Source organism: Malus sylvestris, chromosome 15, assembly GCF_916048215.2.
Source record: "Malus sylvestris chromosome 15, drMalSylv7.2, whole genome shotgun sequence".
NCBI lineage: Eukaryota > Viridiplantae > Streptophyta > Magnoliopsida > Rosales > Rosaceae > Malus > Malus sylvestris.
Window position 1 is genome coordinate 12,703,290 of NC_062274.1, and position 18,108 is coordinate 12,721,397.

Here is an 18,108-nt window from a genome sequence, read left to right on the forward strand (position 1 = left end):
GTTGAGTTTCATGATTGATCAAAAGAACAACTGAAAATTGGTTTATGTGCAAGTATGTCATGTGTGGAGAAGAACCTCCTAGCTAGTCTTCCATCCATTCAATTTACTCAAATTCGTGCAGATTTCATTAGTTCTTTAATTTACTTGTTTTGTTTTCAAATTCGTCAAAACCAAAACCCCATTTACTTTAAAGTGTTTTATTAGTCAAAATCTATTTTGATTTGTGTTTTTAGGTGTCCCAAAAGTGTGTTAGAGTCCAAATCTGCCTAGTTTGTGTTTTTAGGCAGATTTGAGTGTTTTTAGCTTGTTTTGAGTCCTTTGAGTTTGTTTTAAGTTCTTTGAGTCTAGTTTAGTGTTTTTAACTTTGTTTATATGTTTTTAAGTCAGTTTAGAGGTTTTAGCAAGCCCTCCTAATCCCCGGTTTAGAACGATCTCTACTTGCATTTATACTACAATTTGACAACAAGAGGGTTTAATTTGTGTGTTAAGTTAATTTTCGCATCATGGGATGCTTGTATTTATAATTGCTTCACGATTACATCAGAGAGTTTGAAAACCCTATTTACAAGGAAGTTTGAAATTCAAATAATACAAATCAGAAAAGCAACAATTTACACATATTCGAAAATTATATCCTACAAACAAGGAACCCTAATCAAATAGCACTTTCAAACTAAACTGAACTCCTCAAATCAAGGTGGACTTCTCAAGGCACGGTGGATGGAACTGCATGTTGACTTCGTCTAACAACCTCTATACGAATCTACGCTTTTCAATTGGAGTCTGAGACACTGAGTAGGAAAGAGCAAGCAAGGTTGCTGTGCGTGTGGCTCATGTTGCCCATACTCGTGTACAAATTTGTTTTCCATTGTTTTTCACTGCACATAAAAATGTGTACTATCAGTAAAATTGACGCAATGCGATATAATAACAAATCGATTAAAATATTCTAAGTTAGAATATAGAAATTTGAAATTCATTAGGAACTGAAAAAACCCTCGAAGTTTAGTGATTGAATACTAAGAAAGATTGCAAAATATATCTCCATAAGTTGGGTTAAACAGAAAACATAAAACCCTAATTTGCGGGAAATCCTAAATTTTTCATAATATTCCTAACTACTTATTAACCAAGAAAAGTATCATAACCCAAAGGGAAAACAGGTAAGAAATATCTACAATATTAAAGAAATATTTGCTAAACTACTCTCACCAAACTATGCATGAGTGCCCAAACGTTAAATAATTAGTAACTTGATACAACATTAACCATACAAAATAAATGCGAACAGAGAAGAAAAAGGTATCACAAACAAACCATTTATAATGGTTTTGTTATAGCAGAAGAAAGAGTCATGCGGTGAAGTTTGAGAGCAACAGCATGTGCATATTTTCATAAAAATCCACAATATGTGTGACAAGGCTTAAAAGAATTTTGCAGAGATGGGGCTCATAAGGGAAAAAATCTTTATCTGCAGGCCCATCTGTAGCCCTGCTAATTGCTCGACTTGTCTAGTCCTCTTCCTTAGAGCATTATGTGTGCCATCTAGCTAGGTTTTCATTGGCTAACTGCAATTGGGATGGATCAGCTGCTGACAGCTGTTGGGACTTTATACAACAATCAATCATCTTATATTTATTTTCTTTGGTCTCAGCCAACCAAACTGTACGTATAAGGTAAAAATAAACAACCAAATATTTTGTCCTTGAATTTCATTTTAAATAGGGTTCTTCGCAAGAGTTTGAAACGTTCAAAGTTTCAAACTTATACGGGCCTCTCCGGATGTTTAATTTTGTATCGATTGGTTTCGTCCCCCTTGTAGTTAACAAGATATGCTGAAGGCCCAAAGCTATTGGAATTTGGGAGGAGACCTATATTTTGCAGGAGTCATGAGTTTATCAGTTCTCTTTCAGAATAAAGTGTCCATATATTTTTACGACAAGTCAATCCATCCACAATAAGTCACAATAAGTAGTATTGAACACATTGCAAATATATATATATATCTTTAGTCCTCACATTCGTATGAATAAAAATCACCGTACAATTAAGTAAAGATTAATTGTCACTAGACCATCCGATCATGTGCGAATAAAGAATCTATTGATTTTTTTTTGCCAAACTCATCTTGAAGTTGATGCAGTGAGAATCAGATTCTGGTGGATATGCTTTCCTTGAAATAGTCATATATGATCGTGGAAAATGGTGTGCAGTGCACACAAGCAAAGCAAGGTATATATGCTATATGTAAACAAATTAAAGCAAGGGTTTGCAACATCTTTCACGGCATTTCGGTGTGTAGAACATGCATGTTAATCAATTCCAAAGGACCAAAATGAAGAGAATCGCCCAAAAACCTAGTAAGGAGCATTGCATATTTCTTGGTTGCGTGTAACATCTTTTCTATTAAGTACATATATTGGTATAAGCTAATTTACAGAGTAATTAATAGTATTTATCTTTGCATCCGAAATTTTAAGTTCAACTCATTTTCTCTATTATCGTATGTGTTAAAGAAAAAAAAAAGATTGGGGACCAAATATCGTGTTCCACAAAATTAAATAATCACCACTTCTTTAGGCCAAGGGTCTTTGTGCTTTCTAAACAGAAAAAATTCTACATTCCATAGATATAAGATATGATTGGTATTGATTCAGCTGGTTCAATTTTTATTCACCTGTAAGTGCCTGCGACACAACACAAATGATGTTTTGCGATGGCGTGGAGGTGGGGGCAACGTTGGTGCGGTAGTTGGTGGTGCAACATAAAAAGACATGGATCATTTTGCTCCTTCCACACGGACACATTTGAAGTACCATTCTGACGAACTAGCTAGCTAGTGCCATTTATCTATCTAATTATGTTTGCAAATTACAGTTTAAGCAAACAGCTGATTAATTAAGGGAATAATGCTGGCAATTAGTTTTAATTAACAATTATAATTGAGAGGTTGTATATTCATTCAAATGTGATCTACTTCCCAAGAGACCAAGGCCAAGATCAAAAACCCTTTTCTGTTGACCGGCGGAGGTACTAATTGTTCAACATGTCAAAAGCCAAAAATAGTACTACTACCTTCAAAGTCTGCCCATGTACAACGACAATGATAGTGACCGATGCCGTCTGCTGATTTTTTCAGTGGCTGCAAACGGAACAAAATTCTAAGGCTACCGTGGAACTCAAACAAAACAAGGATAAGACTCATTCAAATGCTAGGTTAAACCATTCATGTGTATTGGTTATTTATCAGTATTACCCATGTGACAGAAAATACATTTAATATTACTTTTGCGGTTAACACTATTATTAATCTGACATGTTATCACTACCTACAAATTACACTCAAAATACGACCTTGTGTTTAAGTAGCTCTAATTAGGCACAAATTCTTTTATACTTAGGCGGACCACGTTGCCATGCGGCCATACTCATACACATAGAGTTGTCCTATATTTATTATTTAGTCTCACGCGTCCAAAATTGGTATCACCTCATTGTCTCAGATGTTGTATGCAGATGGTCGAACAAAGAACTCCCTCTAGATTAGGGCACTTACCCAAGTCCATGTGGAAGTCAACTTTGCAAGTATTGTTAGCAAAAGTAAACTATATAAACAATTAATAAGTAATCACATGAAGCTAAGAGATTTTTTTAAATGTGTCTAGAATATGATGTGATACACCATATGTTATTATATAAATGGAGAGAATTTTATTTTTATGTACCTATTTATTTGTATAACGACATATAATGTAAGCGTCCATATTTCATATTTCAAGAACAATAAAAAATATCTCCATCAAGCTCATTAATAAGAAAACAAATGTATTTAAGTGTTGCATTGGTTTATGTTGAGATCACGCGGTTTGTGGGACAATGGAATGGAAAAGCACACCAAAAACCGCGTTATTGCCCAAAGCTTTAATTTGGAAGAATTCACCAAAGACTTTGATAAGACGACAAAGTAAGTTGTTCTCCTTGCTCTTTGCCACCTCTTCTTCTTCTTCCTCCTCCTAATCTTTTTCTTCTCCTTCTTAGTTGCAGAAAAAGAAAAATAAAACAGAAAAAATGGTGTTAACCACCGTACTTTTACTAGCAGTTTTATTCATTGCTGGCCTCGTTAATATTTTCTTTCTTTTTCCCACCCCCAAGCTCCTTGCTTGGTTTCAATCTTTGTCCATACCCTACTCCACTCCTACTACCACTCCAAGCAAGGACAAAAATAATCTTGTTATGAATAGTATTAATCCGCAGCCAAAAGTAGAAGATCGGGCGGTGGAGCTGAAGCAAGTGTTTGCCACCTTCGACAAGAACAGTGACGGGTTCATCACAACGCAGGAGCTCAAGGAGTCACTGAAGAACATAAGAATTTGTATGAGTGATGCGGAGGTGGAAGAAATGGTGAAGAAGGTGGATGCTAATGGAGATGGGTTGATTGATTTTGATGAGTTTTGCATGCTGTGCGGGTCCATGCGCCGTCGGGAAGATGGGGGAGCGGAGGAGGAAGAGTTGAAGGAGGCTTTTGGTGTGTTTGATAAGGATAAAGATGGGTTGATATCGGTGGAGGAGTTGGCAGTGGTGTTGTGTTCTTTGGGAATGAGGGAAGGGAGTAAGGTGGAGGATTGTAAGGAGATGGTGAGGAAAGTTGATAGGGATGGAGATGGTATGGTTAATTTTGATGAGTTCAAGATGATGATGAAAGGTGGAGGACTTCTATTAGCCCATTAATTAGGTATTGATCTCTAATTAAGCTCCTACTTCCAAATATCTAGTTAGTTTTAATGTCCTTCATCAACTTCTTGTCGCGTTAGGTACACATAATTGGCTAAAAATATCGTTTCTCACGTTTAGGCACTATTACTTCCAAAGATCTAGTAAGTTTCGTCACCCTACAACAACTTATTATTAAAAGAATGTTAAATATAGTATACATGACAATGTCTGATTAGCTTTGGCACTATTACTTCCAAAGATCTAGTAAGTTTTGTCACCCTACAACAACTTATTATTAAAAGAATGTTAAATATAGTATACATAACAACGTCTGATTAGCTTGAGATACTGTTTGTCAAGTTAGGTAGGTTTCTTTCTTGTCCAAACACGCATACACCTAGTTGTATAGGAAGCAAGAAAAACACCATATTTAATTAATTTCCAGCCTTCATCTTCAATTCACAACCACCTGCAAAAATTATTAGGTATGTAATGGCATAGGATGCCATTCGTCTCTAACCACTCTCTCTCTCTCTCTCTCTCTCTCTCTCTCTCTCTCTCTCTTAAGTAGTTTGTTTTGAACTTTTCATGGCGGACAGACTATGGTATTTAATTAGAAATGTACCGTTTTTCTTCCCCTGTTGCTGTATGATATTATTATCTGTAATAATTCTCTGCAACCTTGATGAATTCAACAGTATGATTAAATCGAATGATGTTTTGCAATTCTTTTCTGTACAAGTGATACTGGGAGGATGAAATTGAACTCGAGATCTCAAGTCGAAAGAAGAATGATGTTAACCAACTGAGCTAAAAAAAGGCTTAACCAAGTGAGCTAAAAGAGGCTTACGACATTTTAGTTTGTGTAAATAGTTTCGCACAACTGTTGTCAGTTTGAGGCCAAAAAGAAAAACAAATGTTGTCACTATTTTTAAAGCCTACGAAGTTTCCAAAAACTCATCTATAGGCCATGTTTGTAGTTTTCTATGTATGTACATGTGCCCAATTGTAAATTTCATGGCTGGCTGAAAGCATACTGTAAATAAATAAATAAATAAAGCTCAGCATCTTCGTTGGCATTTGCATAGGAAAATAAAAAGAAGAAAAGAAAAGCTAAAATGCAAAAGCTAAAAAATCAGTATATGTGTTTATGATATTTTTCTTTCATATTACGTAGCATGGAATGATAGAAATAATAACCAAGACGGAATATAAAAAGATCTAAAATAATCTATAATTAAAATCAATGGCTAAAACACTCATAGCATTAAATGATAGGTATCAATGAAGCGACAAAGATCCTTGCATGCACAAAATGGCAAATTCATATTCCCACCCTTTCATATACATGTATCGTAGTGATATTGGGGGTAAAGAAATTTTGAGCACAGGGCCTCAAGTCGAGTGTAGTGATAAACACTCTTAATTACTTAAGCTACAAGTCTCTTGTAGGGTCGCAATTTAGAGAAGCAAACTTGAGGTAAAGATGCCATTCGTAGATGATAACGAAGATCAAATTTTGGATCTGCATGTTGGTGATAACAAGAAATTGTAGAGGATGCAATGAATGCTACAAGAAATCGGAAATTCCACTGAATGACATGGTTTAAAGCATATACATTATCTTTTACTGAAGTATAAAGAAAAAATTAAATCAATATATGTTTCTGTCCTATAAAACCTAGATAACATTATGCGTATCAACGTAATTCCGAATTAAAGACATGGGCCGAATGGCAACCGGAACATATCGCCCTGACCGAGTTTGAACAAAACTCTGTCGTCATCATACAGAGGAAAGACGCTGCATCGTCGACGTTTCACAATCAACACAGCATAATACACTTGAAGTGCCTTCATGTCATTAAAACTACCACAAGAAAGCACATGATCCATCCACAAAGCCGAAGAAACATTTATCCTCATACAAATTCTTTAGAAAACATCCGGATGAAAACGAGCTGGAATGGTGCTACTTTGCTGTGCCTGCTTGAGGTGCATTGTAAGTGCATAGTTGTTCACCTGCTAAGGTATAAAAGAGAGAATCAAACACTAGTAATCAGCACACTGAGACTTTGGGAAACTTAAGCAAGCAAAGACCACGACGAAGAAAAACCAACTTCAAAAGGAACGGTAACAGACTAGCAAGGAGATCATGTAATGCGCTGTATAAAGCAAACAACGCTATGCTCTCCCAAACTTCCTTCCAAATATAAGGTTGTATAAAGTTATTAGGTTCCTGAGCTCAACCTCGAGGGTTCTCAACTGTTCCTGGTACTGGGCCACCAGTTGCTTCAGATGCTGCAATTCCTGGCCTCTATCTTCAAACTCCTTCTGCTGTTCATGCTGAGTGGATACAGCTCGCTTTAAAATTGTATTTTCCTGAATAATAGCTTCCAATTGTTCCTTCAGCATCATATTTTCCTACAACAAGGAAAAACATAAGTACAGCTAAGCCATTAAAAAAACCTGGAATTAACAGATGTTGCATTCTCAAACATTTCCCCGGTTCTCTACTAACTGCCAGGGGAAGAAAAAACAAGAAGTAACTAGACAAAGAGAAACATATATTGGACATGCAATATACGTAGTTAAGAGGTCATACATGGCAAAAGCTTTGGGCTACCTCTGCGGTTGCACGCTCACTAATAGACTTCTCCAAAGCCTCAAGCACTCTTGAGGCACGAGCTTTAGCATCATTCATGTTAGAGGCACTCATCATCTCTCTCACAACGAGCTCCACCCACTCTGCTCCATCCGTGGGAAGGTTATTTTGCACTGATGGATCATCAGTAACTGCAATCTCTCCATTTGTTGATACCGCACCTGAAACAAAATATTGATCCACTCCCATTAATGTCTACACTAGTAGCAAGATTAGCAAAAACTTATAGATTCACTTCTTCAAAGAATGTCACACTTGTATTCCCGTGCAAGGTGAGACAACGATAACTTTCTAGGTAAGGCAAGAAAATATCTACTCATACCCTGTGATTGGAGTTGCACATTTGCTTCTGAAGCTATATCAGATTGTCCTGCAGCAGAACCTAAACGTAGCTCATTCAAACTTCTGATAGCCGAATCCAAATCATCACCACATTCTTCAAGTGCTCTCTCTAGAAGCTACGATAGTAATTTCAGAATGCTTAGTAACTTGTCATCTTAATTAAGTAGATATGATGCACATCTTCCAAAATTGAAGAATATTAAGAACCTGTGACAAGAAAAAAAAAAGGAAAAATAGCACATATATCATGCGGGTTTTCAAATACAGGAGGTCACGAATCGCATTGGGTTGTTGATTGCGTTACACAACGAAGTCAACACAACCAACCAGATTGAAGGGGCAGCGTGCATCCGTGCCGTACAGGAACCTGTACAGTGTATACACACACACATGCACACAGACGTATGTAAACAAACACTTGATGGCAGCCAGAAAATCAGGAATGCGACAAAGCAAATATGCCAGAGAAGGAACATTTAAAATAAATAAATAAAATGATCCAAGAAACATGTAATACATGCTAATTAAACGGTCAGATATGCCACGAAATGATCAACAAAATCAAACCCCAATTATCATAAAAACACCCCGAAAATACGAAATTCCAAATTCCAACAGGGATTCCATTTGTAATTTGACATATTGAGCTAAGCAATTCGAGATAATCAAGGGCAACCCGAAAGACATTCCCTTTAGTATTGGGCACGAAATAAGATTCGCTAATCCAACCCAATCCAGTCATATCCAATCCAATGCAATCCAATCCAACCCAAGCAATCGATTTTATGTCTTCAAATTATGCATATAACAATAAAAATCAACAATTCCAACTTAATCATACGGAAATTATTTAATTAATGAAAACAAATCAGAAGAAATCAATGAAATGTGAACCTGGTTGTCCATGCCTGGGAAAACGGCCCTGAGGTGTTCGATCAAATGCGATGCAGAAAACGACCTCGTGGAGGGAGGAGAGAAGCGAACCGGGGAGGAAGAAGAGGAGCAGCGGATTCTCTTGGAAGCGGAGGAGACGGGAGGGGAAGTCGACGGCAGCGAGTTGTCTCCGAAAATCGATGATCTCTTCCCGCACACGATGGCAGACATGTTTTGCCTTCTCTCACACTCTCTCTTCTTCCTCCGCCCTCTCCCCCACTGTCGTCTTCCTTCTCATGCAGCGCACCGTTTCGATCTGGAACGGAACCCCTTCAATAGCAACCCCTAATTTCCCCAAATTTGGCAACAATTACAATTTCTAGATTTTATGGGGAGAGAAATAGAATTTGGGGAAAACATTTAATCGGAAATTGAATCTTTGGTGCTTTTGCTTTGCTTTCTCCCATGGTGCTTTTGGCTTTTGGCTTTGGGGGTCTGTCTCTGGATCGGGCCACCCTACAGAAGATTGGTTCCGGAGAACGACGAATTAGATGACGCCACGCAAGAGAAGGATGGAAGTTAAATTCGTTGGTTGGGTACGTGGGTGGATCCTATTGGGCAGTTCTTGAGAGTGTTTGGGAAGTAGGAGGTTGTGTGTGTGACGTTATCATATGGTAAGGTTTCGTTTTATCCTTGCTTTGTTTGACGTTGCTGTGTCAGTTGGTTCAACGAACTGGGAAGAGATTCTTTCGGGATATCTCCCAACAAAGTCACCAAGTCCACTCATCCATGTTCTTGAAATTTAATTCAACGACTAAAAATATTATAACTTTGGTCGAATTGGATAAATGATCATGTGGTCATAAGGTATTTGGAAGATAGCACATGTGCTAAAAAAACTCAGATTTAAACCCCTGTGGTGTACTCTGTTAGCAAATTTAATTCAAAAATTATTTTTCTGTTAAATATTCATTAAATGCAAGGATAAAAATGTACTTTAAATGCAAGGATAAGGATAAAGTACATTTTTATCCTTACATTTAATGAAAATTTTTATCCTTGCATTTAATGAATATTTAACAGAAAAATCACTTTTAAACTAAATTTGTTAATGGTACAGGGATTATTGATCCGATTTGGCCTATAACTTTTTAAGGGACTTCCTGTTTGTAACCGTTTGATCAAAATTTAAGAATCCGAATGAGTGGACTTGATAACTTTGTTGGGAGATATCCGAAGAGTATCTCTTCACCAAGGAACTGACGCCGCCCTGGCTTTTGTGGACCATATGGTTGAAACTGCACGTAAGGTAACAAGCACTCGCACATTATTTTACTGATAATGGTATATTATCAGACAGTCAATCTGAATTATTGTTATGAAAAATTGTATTTATGTCTGAACCCAAAAGATTGGGCTTGACACATAGTAAAGATCTTTGACTCAAGTCATGTTTCTAAGACGAAGTCTAGCCCAAGGTAGGATGATCGAATCCTAATAGGTGAAGGACTCCTGGGGAGTTGTTTTAGATCTGGCTGAATCCTAATGTGAGTAACATTGTTTAAGAATTAGGATGAACATTGATAAGATTCGTAATATTCTAAGAATCAAGGTTCATGGCTAAACAAGATTATAAGTCAATTAAATACGAAAAATGGATTGGGTTCATAGTCCTAAGTTTGATAGGAGTGGTCGAGCTATATGCAGAAATCAGGATTGGATCAGGGAATGTCGAAGAAATATAATCCAAATAGGACTCTACTTCGGCATAACGAGATCAGCATGAAAATCACTCCTACGAATAGAAAAGGTTTTGCAACATTCAAGGGAACTTCAACACAACCCACAAATTTGCCTTGCACAATTTCTTGCTCTATATATGCGAAACTCTCTCATCTTTGAGAAAAACGCTAACCTTCCTAACTTCGTCAAACACATCTTCAATTTGGATTAATAACATTTGGGTCGTTTAGTTAGGCAATCGAGGAGCACCTTCATTTAGATTAATAGCACTGTTTCGAGTTTGGTTGACTATTTATCCAAGTTTATCCCGATAAGGAGTTTTCGGTCTTCCTATCAAAGGAGGTCATTTCATTATTCTTCTTGATGAAGTAAAGTGTTCCCAGTTACAATGTTCGGCACATTGAAAGTCAAACTTTATTTGGACTTCATAGTGACTAGCAGCCTTGTCTTCAGGCTCTAAAACCCAAAGGTCAAGATGAGTTTCTTTCTCGGCCATGATCGCCTAGATACAAAAGTCAGTAGGTGCATTCACCACCACCACCACCATATCCATTTTACTCATCGACCGAACTCGATCGTCGAGTTGGCATGCTCGCATTCAACTAAATAACGTAGTTAGCTCATTAGCTATTTGAACAATGCGCCACGTAAGCTTTGGTAGTTTTTAGAGTCAACAATTTGAATTTGTGATTTGAAATGCTAGATTCTGTGGTGAGAGTGGATTATTAATTGACTCACCCCTTCACAATCCGACTTGTTTTGAATCCTTCAATGATCTAGGGTTTCCATCCCATGGTTTTTTCCCTGAGTTCCGGAGGCAAGATTAGCTTCATTGGAACTAAAAAAGTGCTCCAACAATTAAAAAATGGGTGTAAATTAATAGACTGGAGAGTGAGGCCCAAAAGATGCCAACCACCAACCTCCACTTTGTTGGTGATGATGGAATGGGGCTTTTGTGTTCCGCTGCAATCACAGCCAAGTTGTTTTTTTTTTCCTTTTCCTTTTCGGAGTGAAAAATAGTAAAACAACTAAACAAGCATATAAACCCTAGCATCAAATCACATACTCTTAAGATTATTAATTTATTATCTTCAAACCCTAGCATGATACCATGTTGGTGCATGATATTCTTGAAGTTCGATGTTGTTAGTTGTGATCGATCATGCTTGTGTAACTTATAAACATGAACAGTCATAATTTAATATAAACGTATGCACGACTGATTTTAGTACTTCTCTAACAGTTTTACTCATATTAAATTTGATGGAGCTTGATCATATGCGTAATCTAAGTTGGGTATTGTTCGACCTAATAATTCATGTTTACGAGACTCACAAAATAAAAACAACCAAAATCAACCTACCGCTTTCACGATTGATCTTAACACTAGGCTTGATCATATGCATGATCTGATTTGGGGTCCTACATGTTGGCCAATATATAGCTACATAGTTACCAAGTAAGTCCAATTTGAAAAGGGTTTTGGTATTTGCAATGCAGGGCATATTTGGATTTCATAATTAATTCAATACACCTCCTCCATCTTTCTCCTCCCATTGTCCAGCACCAAGTTCACCAACACCAATTATATCATATGCATGGCCTGCTAACATTATGCTTGCTGCAATAGGATATCTTCCCTTTGTATGCCCATATGATATGATGACCTTGAGTGGGATACACTAGTCAGCACAGTCAGTGTTACTTCTCTCTCTTTGTGTGGTGGGTCCTACACTAGGGGGACCCCACATACTTAGTGGGGGCAAGCAATGGGCATAAACTCCCTTCCAACAAGGCCTTTTTGTCAAGTTGCAAAACACAGTGTAGTGTTGTATGTAGAAGAAAAAAAGAAATTGGAAAATGTTAGAGATTTAAATTTTTAGATTTTCTTTGTGCAGATTATATGATATAACGGTTTATAGTTGAACTCATTTTTTAATATTAATAATTTAAAAACGATGTCTAATCATCAACCGTCATATTATATAATTTATATAAAATGATTTAAATATTTTTTTTATCTTACTAGCATTACTCACTAGAAAGAATATCATCTCATCTCAAAATTGCTTTTATTCACCCCAAAAAGCATCATAGAATACAATTTTGTTTCATGGTTGGTTGATGAAATGACCACTCACCAAGCACTCTTTCTTTCCCCCCCCCCCTTTAGAAGGGGCCCCTCAAGAAATTAAAATAATAAGTAATAAATAACCAACCTATGATAAGCCATCTAATTCCCACCCAAAATCATATAGGAATATATTTACAATGCCATTTGAGAGAGGGAGAGAGAGTGTGATGGGATTGCACTCAAATATGCTCTTGACTGCCTTCGTATTAGCTTTGACCCAACAATATCACAATTAGCAAGAATTCATTCTAACATTAATAGAAACAACTTATAATGCATATTACTTACATAAAAACACAATGCTTTCTTTAATATCGAAAATTTTCAGTGTGATTCTCACGTCATCATGTGATACTACTAATGCGTTGATCTCTCAAACGACACATCTATTACATTTCTTTTTATTCATGCAGACACCTTCTAATGACTGATGCATCTAAATTCCATACGCCTTATTTATTAACCTAAAAAAAGTTTCTAAACTTTCATATGGTTCATTAATAGCATTTAGGGATGGCCTACACTTATTCTTGAGTTCTAATTAATAAGCACGTATCTTATCTTGATCAACTGACTTAATTGATATGCTTCTGCTAAAGCAATTCTTACTCTTATTTAAAAAATTTAGGTAATTTTAGGTAATTATCTATAGTGAGAAAGAAAGGTAGAGAGAGAGGCGTTCGCATCGGACCCATCCCCCACACAAAAGGTGGTGGCAAAAAAGTTCTTTTTGTACACACTGCGATGATGGCGATGATGATGCCTGCAATCTCCAACAGCAGCAGAAACACCACCACCTCCATCACAAAATTCCTCTCTCTCCTCCTCTCTTCTTCTCCACACTCCTCTCTTTCTCTCTCTCCTCTGTTTTTTACACTCAAGCATAAAAGCATGGTAAATCTCTCTCTGTTATTCCCTCACATCCCATGCAATTATGCTGACAACCCATAAAAGCTAACACCTCTAAGCATCCATGGACAACCAGTGCGGTTGCTGGGCTGTCCTTAAACTCGGCGTTAGCGGTACCTGCAAATCCTCTGCTTCCAAAGACTCTGCCAACACTATCCCTCGTACTAGTCTTGTTTATGATGCAGGTATATCTGTACATCTTCTTCTTACAAGATATCCAGCTTATGTTTTACTTTTGAAATTTCAATTACCACATGGGTTTTTCTTAAAATCTATGAATCTTAAAAGATTAATGAAGTTACCCCATTTTTTCTTACAAAAATTTAAATTTTATTGTTGTTGTATGAAAGAAATCAAGATGTGTATGTGATTTGTAGTCCAGATCTCAAACTTGGGTTGTGCTGATTTCTCTCCCAGATCACTATCCTGAGCTCTAGCCACCAAAAATGCAATCTTTTTCTTTTTCTTTCACTCTAATTCAATATCTGACGAGCAAGTCGCTTGTAGCTCAGTTGGTTAAAAGCAAATCATCCCTGCATCCGAGGTCTCGAGTTCATGAATCGCTACTTGTTGCCTTGGTGCATTAATTATGTTCCTTGGTTGATGATCTTTGTGAATTGGACAAAGACCTTCATGTCACCTATTTTTTTTGGTCAATATCTTTCCCGTCGCTCGATGTCTCATTAATTTCACAAATATCCGCAAAATTTGAGTTTTCGGGCTTTCTGCCCGGGATTGATTTTCATACTCCCATTTTCTTTCCATGCACGAATGAATCAAACGTTTTAGTTTCTGTAGAAAATGTATGTTCATATTCTGTGGCTAATAGTCCTTCTGTCACTACAACTTACAGCTACAGAGACCAGATATCTTAATGCCAGCAATAGAGACCTCTTGCCTCCAAATGAAGCCCAACTATCCTCTGATGCTCCTAATCCACCGCCTTCAGATGAGAAGCCGGTTCGCCAGTTGCTCCAGTTCACTTTTCAGGAGCTAAAATCAGCAACGGGGAACTTCAGGCCGGATAGCATTCTTGGGGAAGGCGGATTTGGATACGTGTTCAAAGGGTGGATAGAGGAAAATGGGACAGGGCCAGCGAAACCCGGGTCAGGGATTACAGTGGCAGTTAAAAGCTTAAAGCCAGATGGTCTCCAAGGCCATAGAGAATGGGTGGTTAGTAAAACTATATCTGCCTTGGGTTAGTAAATTATTGTTGATAAAAAAGGATTGTTCTTGGAGCACTTAAATGTTGGAAATTGACATGTGAATTATTTTTTCGATGCAGGCTGAGGTTGACTTTCTCGGGCAGCTCCACCACTCTAATCTTGTAAAGCTTATCGGATACTGCATCGAAGATGATCAGAGGTTACTTGTTTACGAATTTATGACCCGCGGGAGTCTTGAAAATCATCTTTTCAGGAGTGAGTGAATGTGAATGTTTTGTTGCCTGTTCATCCTTGTCATCTTTGTTAAATCTCTTCAAATGGGATGCATTTTGGATGGTTAAATTCATATCTTTAATCCGACCTTTCTCCATAATGATCTGCAAATACTATTGTATGATATGGTTGCTGATCGTTCAAATTTTTTTGAAGGGACTATACCTCTACCGTGGTCGAATAGGATTAAGATTGCACTTGGTGCAGCAAAAGGGTTGGCATTTCTCCACAACGGTCCAGAACCCGTCATTTATAGAGATTTTAAGACATCAAACATTTTGCTCGATTCAGTATGTTGTGTACCTTTTATTTTGCTGGTTAAAAATGCTGATTCTTTTGCTTAAGGGATTCAACAAGTTGGGTTTTCTTTATAGGAATACAATGCAAAGCTTTCAGATTTCGGTTTGGCGAAAGCCGGGCCTCAGGGAGACAAAACACATGTTTCTACTAGGGTTGTTGGAACATATGGCTATGCTGCTCCAGAGTATGTGATGACAGGTAAGAAAGTCATAACAGATGGTTCAAATTTTTTCAAGATATTCGGAATTTTAGATACAGTACAATCCTTATGTAATGATTAGAAGTTCAAGAAGACCGATAGCTGAAGATCATGTATGTTGTATATGTTTTACATTCAAAGATAAGAGAGTCGAACCTTAAGAGCAGAGCACTCAGAAAATTATGAATGTCCAAATGAGCTTTAGCTATGTGAACTTCTTTTCTTATTCAATCCTATTGATCCAGAAATAATCAACTCAAATCTCTGTATTGTGTTTCTTGTTTCATAAGAAATCGGAGGTCTAACTAGTACAATTTGTGTTCCCTTCGTTTTCGCAGGACACTTGACATCTAAAAGTGATGTGTACAGCTTTGGTGTAGTTTTACTTGAGATTTTAACAGGAAGAAGATCCATGGATAAGAAACGCCCTAGCGGAGAACAAAACCTTGTGGCATGGGCTCGGCCACATTTAGCTGACAAGCGAAAGCTTTCCCTTCTAGTGGATCCACGCTTGGAATTGAACTACTCCATTAAAGGGGTCCAGAAGGTCTCACAATTGGCTTACAGTTGCCTTAGTAGGGACCCAAAATCCCGCCCTACAATGGATGAAGTCGTGAGGGTTCTTATTCCGTTGCAGGATCTCAATGACCTCGCCATCTTATCTCATCATTCTCGTTTATCTCAACAAGGAAGGCGAAAGAAGAAACCTGACGGAACTCACCAGCTCACCTACAGCCAGTCTAAGAGCGTCAGAGATTCTCCGTTAAATACTGGCAAGCAGCAACGCAGATGATTGTTGCGCGCGGTCAACCCCTTTCCTCTACTGCAGACTCGACACACAATTGAATGAAACAAAGGTCGCCTTTGTTAAAACGGTTGTGTATGAAATCTTCGAGCCAAAGAAGTGGAAGAGGCTAGGAAAGATGCATGAGATCCGTTTTCTTTCAAGTACCCTTGCATTCGAGAGCGCACATTTGATATTTTGGAATCATTGTTCGTCACGCCTATGTTTCATTTGAGACACATTTATATATATCTTGTAATTAGATAAACCTCTCCTTTCTGAGATTATTATTTGCAGCTAATTAATGTCAGTCACTTCGATGAAATTTTTATTATCTAAAACTGCACTTTTGTTCTAATGGTATTCTTCTTCACTTTGTAAGTGAGAAGTCTTAAATTTAGTTCTTGTCAAAGGTAAATTTGAACCACATTATCGCTAGTCTATTGTGAGGTTAAACTCACTCTCTCTCTAAATAAGATGTTTGTTAAAAAAAAAAAAAAAACTGCACTTTCGTTTCCATCTGTTTTTCTTTCCAGTCCTGCAGATTCTGTTGCTTAAAGCTTCGTTCGATTTAGGAACTCCGTTGAGTTTATCCTGTGCATATCAGGCCAAACCACGCTTCTAGTCCCCGTAGTTTTCGTGTAAAACGAATAAATCATCAGTTAAAATTTTAGGTCATGCCTACCTAAAGAATAAGCAAGCTAGCTAGCAGCATCAGCATGTTTCCTGCAAAGTTCAGCACCTGATCACATACTTTCCATGAGTCCACAAATTAAGATGCAAAGCGGCATGTCTTTATTCTGCGCATAACTTTCTATGACATAAGCATTTCGCAAGTTGGCTGGTTCTTAAATCTCACCTGGTATATGTTCTTTAATTCTCTCTTTAAGTCAAATACCAGAAATGAACAAAGATGACGACCACACTCATAGCTTGTCAACAATTACCGAAAGTTTGGAGAATTTTTTTACTGGGGTGGTCACTGTCACGCAATGTTACTAGTACATGTGTTGTAAACCATATATATGAACTATCAACATAATTGAAATGTGTGATGAACGTAAAATTAATATTAATAAGTAGATTCATGTATTATAATATGAATAGATTTGAAATATTTAATGTTTTAAAAAGCGAAGATGTAGATGAGACATTTCATGAATAGTTTCGCTTAGCGAAAACTTGAGGCATGAGACAGCTTTACGGGACCTAAATTTTTATACATAAATATTATATATAATTTTGGTAGGATACGTAGAATCTTAAAAGAGAAAACAATGATAATAAAACGTTTTTCAAGGAAAAAAAATATATAACGTTACAAAAGAAATAATAAAACAAAAAGATGTTTGTCTTTTTTATCTGCTGGCCAATCACCCTTATATAAGGAAAGAATAATATAAGGATACACGATACGTTTATTGAAATGTCTTATTTTCAGTCTTTTGAGATTTATAAACTAAATTTTGTAATTTAAGTGATGTGGTTGTTGATGATTTGATTATTATTAAGTATTGATTAACGTGCTTATTTTTTATTGGTGACATCATTTAATTTGACAATTTAATCTCCCTAGTATTACCCATAAAATAATATTAAAAGTTAAAACTAAAAAGTTTAATGTCAGGGGGAATATGCTAAGGTAATAACTATCAGCAAAAGTGGGTCAGTTTAAAGAGGAGAAAAAAATACAAAGAAAACGAAAAATCATAAAAAAAAAACCCAATCGAAACAGCCATCTTCTTCATCTTTTTCGAAGGACAGCCGGCTCAGCAACTAAAAAACTTTCAGATTTTCATTAATTTTTTTTCTTCAGATTTCGACAATTTTTAAACAAAAAGATGCCCAATTGAACGCCTCAATCGCCTAGGCATGTCTTGACCATATCTAGTCAAATTTAAGTCTACTCTCACTGGACAAAGGTGTTTTCATAATCGTCCCGTCTTTGAAACTGCCTAAACACATCTTAAGACACGGTTTTTAAAACACTGATAATACCACATGGCA

The 18,108-nt window shown here is 36.9% G+C and overlaps 3 protein-coding genes and 1 long non-coding RNA gene across 7 annotated transcripts; 2 read left to right on the top strand and 2 right to left on the bottom strand.

Annotated features, from left to right (window-relative positions):
- Window positions 1-535: 535 nt before the first annotated feature.
- LOC126602617 (uncharacterized) lies at window positions 536-1,491 on the bottom strand. The gene is made up of 2 exons (XR_007616171.1): window positions 1,318-1,491; window positions 536-878 (listed from the first exon to the last, which is right to left on the bottom strand). It is a non-coding gene; the product is annotated as an uncharacterized LOC126602617 (long non-coding RNA).
- Window positions 1,492-3,858: 2,367 nt separating this feature from the next.
- On the top strand, window positions 3,859-5,792 carry LOC126602612 (calmodulin-like protein 7). 2 transcript variants are annotated; one of them, XM_050269536.1, is made up of 2 exons: window positions 3,859-4,732; window positions 5,412-5,792. In XM_050269536.1, the coding sequence occupies exon 1, from the start codon at window positions 4,069-4,071 to the stop codon at window positions 4,726-4,728; it is 660 nt and encodes a 219-aa protein (XP_050125493.1). In that variant the 5' UTR covers window positions 3,859-4,068; the 3' UTR covers window positions 4,729-4,732; window positions 5,412-5,792. The 2 variants fall into 2 exon arrangements, with proteins under 2 accessions (XP_050125493.1, XP_050125492.1); XM_050269535.1 differs by having other exon boundaries at window positions 3,861-4,732; window positions 5,456-5,792.
- A 492-nt stretch (window positions 5,793-6,284) lies between these two features.
- Window positions 6,285-9,080, bottom strand: LOC126602611 (uncharacterized). 3 transcript variants are annotated; one of them, XM_050269534.1, is made up of 5 exons: window positions 8,615-9,080; window positions 7,701-7,836; window positions 7,340-7,539; window positions 6,964-7,137; window positions 6,285-6,738 (listed from the first exon to the last, which is right to left on the bottom strand). In XM_050269534.1, the coding sequence occupies exons 1-5, from the start codon at window positions 8,822-8,824 to the stop codon at window positions 6,649-6,651; spliced, it is 810 nt and encodes a 269-aa protein (XP_050125491.1). In that variant the 5' UTR covers window positions 8,825-9,080; the 3' UTR covers window positions 6,285-6,648. The 3 variants fall into 3 exon arrangements, with proteins under 3 accessions (XP_050125491.1, XP_050125489.1, XP_050125490.1); XM_050269532.1 differs by having other exon boundaries at window positions 7,319-7,539; window positions 8,615-9,075; XM_050269533.1 differs by having other exon boundaries at window positions 6,285-6,735; window positions 7,319-7,539; window positions 8,615-9,072.
- Window positions 9,081-13,205: 4,125 nt separating this feature from the next.
- On the top strand, window positions 13,206-16,442 carry LOC126602610 (serine/threonine-protein kinase PBL34-like). The gene is made up of 6 exons (XM_050269531.1): window positions 13,206-13,564; window positions 14,233-14,552; window positions 14,665-14,800; window positions 14,975-15,108; window positions 15,193-15,316; window positions 15,656-16,442. Exons 1-6 carry the CDS (start codon window positions 13,444-13,446, stop codon window positions 16,108-16,110), a joined length of 1,290 nt encoding a protein of 429 aa, XP_050125488.1. The 5' UTR covers window positions 13,206-13,443; the 3' UTR covers window positions 16,111-16,442.
- Window positions 16,443-18,108: the final 1,666 nt, after the last annotated feature.